This window comes from Salvelinus namaycush, chromosome 38 (assembly GCF_016432855.1).
Source record: "Salvelinus namaycush isolate Seneca chromosome 38, SaNama_1.0, whole genome shotgun sequence".
Classification (NCBI taxonomy): domain Eukaryota; kingdom Metazoa; phylum Chordata; class Actinopteri; order Salmoniformes; family Salmonidae; genus Salvelinus; species Salvelinus namaycush.
In genome coordinates, this window is record NC_052344.1 from 18546873 (window position 1) to 18552872 (window position 6000).

At 52.7% G+C, this 6000-nt stretch overlaps 1 protein-coding gene across 1 annotated transcript in view; it reads right to left on the minus strand.

The window, feature by feature from the left end:
- The window catches only part of LOC120032301 (transmembrane and coiled-coil domain protein 3-like), a 48015-nt gene that overhangs the window by 25443 nt on the left and 16572 nt on the right, over positions 1-6000 (minus strand). The window contains exons 2-4 of the mRNA XM_038978327.1: positions 3486-3641; positions 3279-3386; positions 2444-3120 (exon numbers count right to left, since the gene is read on the minus strand). Of these exons, the coding sequence (XP_038834255.1) occupies positions 2444-3120; positions 3279-3386; positions 3486-3641 (941 nt within the window). The remainder of the gene's footprint in view (positions 1-2443; positions 3121-3278; positions 3387-3485; positions 3642-6000) is intronic.

Sequence of the window (6000 nt, forward strand, 5' to 3'; positions counted from 1 at the left end):
TATGGAGGATGTTGTTGGTGCGTCTGTATGGAGGATGTTGTTGGTGCGTCTGTATGGAGGATGTTGTTGGTGCGTCTATATGGAGGATGTTGTTGGTGCGTCTGTATGGAGGATGTTGGTGCGTGTGTATGGAGGATGTTGTTGTCGCGTCTGTATGGAGGATGTTGTTGGTGCGTCTGTATGGAGGATGTTGATGGTGCGTCTGTATGGAGGATGTTGTTGGTGCGTCTATATGGAGGATGTTGTTGGTGCGTCTGTATGGAGGATGTTGTTGGTGCGTCTGCATGGAGGATGTTGATGGTGCGTCTGCATGGAGGATGTTGTTGGTGCGTCTGCATGGAGGATGTTGTTGGTGCGTCTGCATGGAGGATGTTGTTGGTGCGTCTGTATGGAGGATGTTGTTGGTGCGTCTGCATGGAGGATGTTGATGGTGCGTCTGCATGGAGGATGTTGTTGGTGCGTCTGCATGGAGGATGTTGTTGGTGCGTCTGTATGGAGGATGTTGTTGGTGCGTCTGCATGGAGGATGTTGTTGGTGCGTCTGTATGGAGGATGTTGATGGTGCGTCTGCATGGAGGATGTTGTTGGTGCGTCTGCATGGAGGATGTTGTTGGTGCGTCTGTATGGAGGATGTAGTTGGTGCGTCTGCATGGAGGATGTTGTTGGTGCGTCTGCATGGAGGATGTTGTTGGTGCGTCTGCATGGAGGATGTTGTTGGTGCGTCTGTATGGAGGATGTAGTTGGTGCGTCTGCATGGAGGATGTAGTTGGTGCGTCTATATGGAGGATGTTGTTGGTGCGTCTGTATGGAGGATGTTGTTGGTGCGTCTGTATGGAGGATGTAGTTGGTGCGTCTGCATGGAGGATATAGTTGGTGCGTCTGTATGGAGGATGTTGGTGCGTCTGCATGGAGGATGTTGGTGCGTCTGCATGGAGGATGTTGTTGGTGCGTCTGCATGGAGGATGTTGGTGCGTCTGCATGGAGGATGTTGATGGTGCGTCTGTATGGAGGATGTAGTTGGTGCGTCTGTATGGAGGATGTTGGTGCGTCTGCATGGAGGATGTTGTTGGTGCGTCTATATGGAGGATGTTGGTGCGTCTGTATGGAGGATGTTGATGGTGCGTCTGCATGGAGGATGTTGTTGGTACGTCCACATGGAGGATGTTGTTGGTGCGTCTGCATGGAGGATGTTGATGGTGCGTCTGTATGGAGGATGTTGGTGCGTCTGCATGGAGGATGTTGTTGGTGCGTCTATATGGAGGATGTTGGTGCGTCTGCATGGAGGATGTTGATGGTGCGTCTGTATGGAGGATGTTGGTGCTTCTGCATGGAGGATGTTGTTGGTGCGTCTGTATGGAGGATGTTGGTGCGTCTGCATGGAGGATGTTGATGGTGCGTCTGTATGGAGGATGCTGGTGCGTCTGCATGGAGGATGTTGTTGGTGCGTCTGTATGGAGGATGTTGGTGCGTCTGCATGGAGGATGTTGTTGGTGCGTCTGTATGGAGGATGTTGGTGCGTCTGTATGGAGGATGTTGTTGGTGCGTCTGTATGGAGGATGTTGTTGGTGCGTCTATATGGAGGATGTTGTTGTCGCGTCTGTATGGAGGATGTTGTTGGTGCGTCTGTATGGAGGATGTTGATGGTGCGTCTGTATGGAGGATGTTGTTGGTGCGTCTATATGGAGGATGTTGTTGGTGCGTCTGTATGGAGGATGTTGTTGGTGCGTCTGCATGGAGGATGTTGATGGTGCGTCTGCATGGAGGATGTTGTTGGTGCGTCTGCATGGAGGATGTTGTTGGTGCGTCTGTATGGAGGATGTTGTTGGTGCGTCTGCATGGAGGATGTTGATGGTGCGTCTGCATGGAGGATGTTGTTGGTGCGTCTGCATGGAGGATGTAGTTGGTGCGTCTGCATGGAGGATGTAGTTGGTGCGTCTATATGGAGGATGTTGTTGGTGCGTCTGTATGGAGGATGTTGTTGGTGCGTCTGTATGGAGGATGTAGTTGGTGCGTCTGCATGGAGGATGTTGGTGCGTCTGCATGGAGGATGTTGTTGGTGCGTCTGCATGGAGGATGTTGTTGGTGCGTCTGCATGGAGGATGTTGGTGCGTCTGCATGGAGGATGTTGGTGCGTCTGCATGGAGGATGTTGGTGCGTCTGCATGGAGGATGTTGGTGCGTCTGCATGGAGGATGTTGTTGGTGCGTCTGCATGGAGGATGTTGTTGGTGCGTCTGCATGGAGGATGTTGGTGCGTCTGTATGGAGGATGTAGTTGGTGCGTCTGCATGGAGGAAGACTCATGGGGAGAAGTGTCTGAAAGATTAGGTTATTTTATACCCAGAAATGAGGGTGTGTTTGTGCTTGTGTGTTTTTGCTTGCTGTATTGATTTGTGTGTGTGAGTCTGTGTGTGTGTGTGTGTGTATGCCAGTGTGTCTGCACCAACCTATATCTCTCCTCCTGCAACGTCTGTGTGATGAAGCTGTAGTCTCTCTTGAACTGGCTTTTCAGTGACTCCATGTCCTCGGCCAGCTGTGCCTGGGCCTCCCTAATCTCCCTGACCTCCTCCAGCACCTCCCCCAGCCTCCCCTGAGAGTCCGACCTCCCCGGCCCACCCCCTGACCCCAACCCCGACCCCCCCGCCGGGTTCCCGTTGGAGTCGGCCGACACAGAGGTCCCCGTGGAACATTCGTCGTCGCTGGGGTACTTGGCCTTGGCAATCGTGGTGGCGCTGCCGCTCAGTGCCCGGGCCCCGCCTTCCGCCTGGAGCCCCGCCCCCGTCTCCATGGAGCTCTTCATGTGGGCAATGTTGTCGGCGCTGCCGAACTTGTTGCGGATGAGGTTGGCGAACTCCCGCGACTTGTTGAAGAAGAAGGGGGGCGAGAGGGAGACCCCGGGGCCAATGGTCTTGACCTTGTCCATTGCCGGGTTGCGCACGCTGGCCGAGCTGACGTCCCGCAGGCTGCCGTCCTTTTGGCCCTCCTTGTCCCCCTCCCCCCGGGCATCCCTGGGCGGGTGCTTGGCCCCGTTGGCCTCCTCCTTCATACGGCGGTGGTACTGCTCCAGCTTCCTCTGCAGCTGGGCGATGCTGTGGGCAGACTTCTGGTTCTTCTTCTCAAACACCTGGCAGACCCACAGGAGAGGCAAAGGGTCAAATTAAAGATACTGCTATAATTGCTGCATTTTCTTTAAAAAGTGGCTTGTAAACATTCAGCGCACTTGGCAGATGCAGTTATGTAGCATCATAAAAGGAGAAATCAGTGGGATGTAATTGGACTGACCTGGCGTATGCGTGTCACCTGCTGCTTGTCAGCGTTGTTGACCAGTTTGAGGTACTCTGCCACGTTCTGGTCCCTGGCTGTCTGTTCCACCTTGATCTGCTCTGTCACCTTGGGGGAGATCAACGAGTCAACACAGAGACTAACACACAGATGGGCCAATGCTCTCGCTCTCTCTCACACACACGCGGACGCAACACACACACTCACCTTGAGTATCTTCTGCTGCAGGCTGTCGATGGCCAGACGGCCCTTAGTGAAGTCCAGGCCCACGCCCCCGTCAGACACCAGGTTGGACTCTGAGCCCCCCCGCCGCATCGGTACCGGGAGGCTGAGGATGTTGTTCCCATCACTGCCGCACTCCGCCTGGACACACACACACACACACACAGAGAGAGAGAGAGACACACACAGAGACAAATAGAGAGCGAGACACAGAGACAGACAGAGAGAGAGACACAGAGACAGATAGAAAGAAACATGTAAGATATTGAGAATGTCACTTCAAAGAGAATGTTTTCAATTCAATTTACACTAGAGTAAATGACTCATGTATGTCTGATAGGACAGTATGAGCTCAGCCAAGTTTATGGTGAATCTCATAGCAACGTATAGTTAGTAAGATAGATATTGATCATTTTATTGAGTGGTAATTGTTTTATCACACGGTAATACATCATCATAATCTCATCTCTTGTAATGTAAACACAAGCTCCATTTCTAGGACTGTCTGTGTGTGTGTGTGTGTGTGTGCGTGCACTTGTGCCTGCATGCGCACATTCTTGCGTGGCCGTGCGCCCGTGTGCACGTGTGAGTCTGTGCGCCCTCTAACCCATTCCCCAGTCTGTGTGCCTTCTAACCCATTCCCCAGTCTGTGCGCCCTCTAACCCATTCCCCAGTCTGTGCGCCCTCTAACCCATTCCCCAGTCTGTGCGCCCTCTAACCCATTCCCCAGTCTGTGCGCCCTCTAACCCATTCCCCAGTCTGTGCGCCCTCTAACCCATTCCCCAGTCTGTGCGCCCTCTAACCCATTCCGGCATTGAGCAAAAGAACTGGATAGGAGGAAAGGACAAAAGACGCATGAAAGAGAGCTCCAAGTCTCCTCTCTCTGCAGACTTTAATGGCTCTACTGAGTGGCTAGGGCAGTTGGTAGCCTCTGGGTTTACAGGCGCAGCCTCTGATGCAGAAACGGCTTTGACTGTTAACTACAGGGACAGAGGATGATTACGTAATAAACCAACCTGAGATGCCTGCAGTACAACTGGACTGTCTGTAACCTCACTATATAACTACACTGTTACCTTGGCAGCCAGCCAGCAAACACACACACACACACACACACACACACACACACACACACACACACACACACACACACACACACACACACACACACACACACACACACACACACACACACACACACACACACACACACACACACACACACACACACACACACACACACACACACAAGCATAGCCAGCTTGTCCTCATCTATAATTTACAGGGCAGAGTCAGGGCCCTTTATCATGTCCAACAGTAACTGATGAGATTAATAAAGCAGGCAACAGCAGCTTTAGCCTACTGGTTCACACATCACACATGTCACACCACTCTCACACACACACACACACACACTTCCAATTACACCATACTCATTCACACATACACAGCCTGTCTCCCTCTTCCCTTCCTCTCCATCCTCAGATTCCCCACCCCTCCCTCCCTCTCCTCTCCATCCTCAGATTCCCCACCCACCCCTCCCTCTCTCTCCTCTCCATCCTCAGATTCCCCACCCACCCCTCCCTCTCTCTCCTCTCCATCCTCAGATTCCCCACCCCTCCCTCTCTCTCCTCTCCATCCTCAGATTCCCCACCCCTCCCTCTCTCTCCTCTCCATCCTCAGATTCCCCACCCCTCCCTCTCTCCTCTTCATCCACAGATTCCCCACCCCTCCCTCTCCCTCTCTCCTCTCCATCCTCAGATTCCCCACCCCTCCCTCTCTCTCTCTCTCTCTCTCCTCTCCATCCTCAGATTCCCCTCTCCCGCTCTCTCTCTCCATCCTCAGATTCCCCACCCCCCTCTCTCTCTCCATCCTCAGATTCCTTACCCCTCTCTTCTCGCCATCCTCAGATTCCCCACCTCTCTCTCCTCTCCATCCTCAGATTCCCCACCCCTCTCTCTCTCGTGGTGTAAGCTCAGCTCATTTCCCACTCTCTCTGAGTGCCAGTTAACTAGGTCTCCAACCCCAGACAAACACTATCCTGTAGCACTCAGGCCCAGCACACAGATGGCCCCACCAGTCAGTAACCAGGTTATTCTGCCTGGGTCAGAACCTACACCCACACACACATTATCGAGTCAGCGTGGCCAGAGAATTAGCTGACCCTTACATGACCCCCAACAAGCCCAAGGGATGAGGAACAGCAAGCGCTGACATGTTGTCTGTCCAATCTATGACACACAGACACAGCACACACCACATCCTGCCCACCTCATCTAATCTGGAAGATGGGGGGGATTCAAGTATGGTAACTAACATTGTTTTGGAGTCTCATAGTCAGTATTCCAAACACGTACAGTCTGAGAAAGAGAACAGACACAGACACCACATAACACACACCATATGCCACAAATGTACATATGGGATGTGTTGTGTTTTAACTGTCCCCGGGTCAATGCTAAACTCAGGTCAGTATTTATCCTCTAAACCGGGCTGGTAT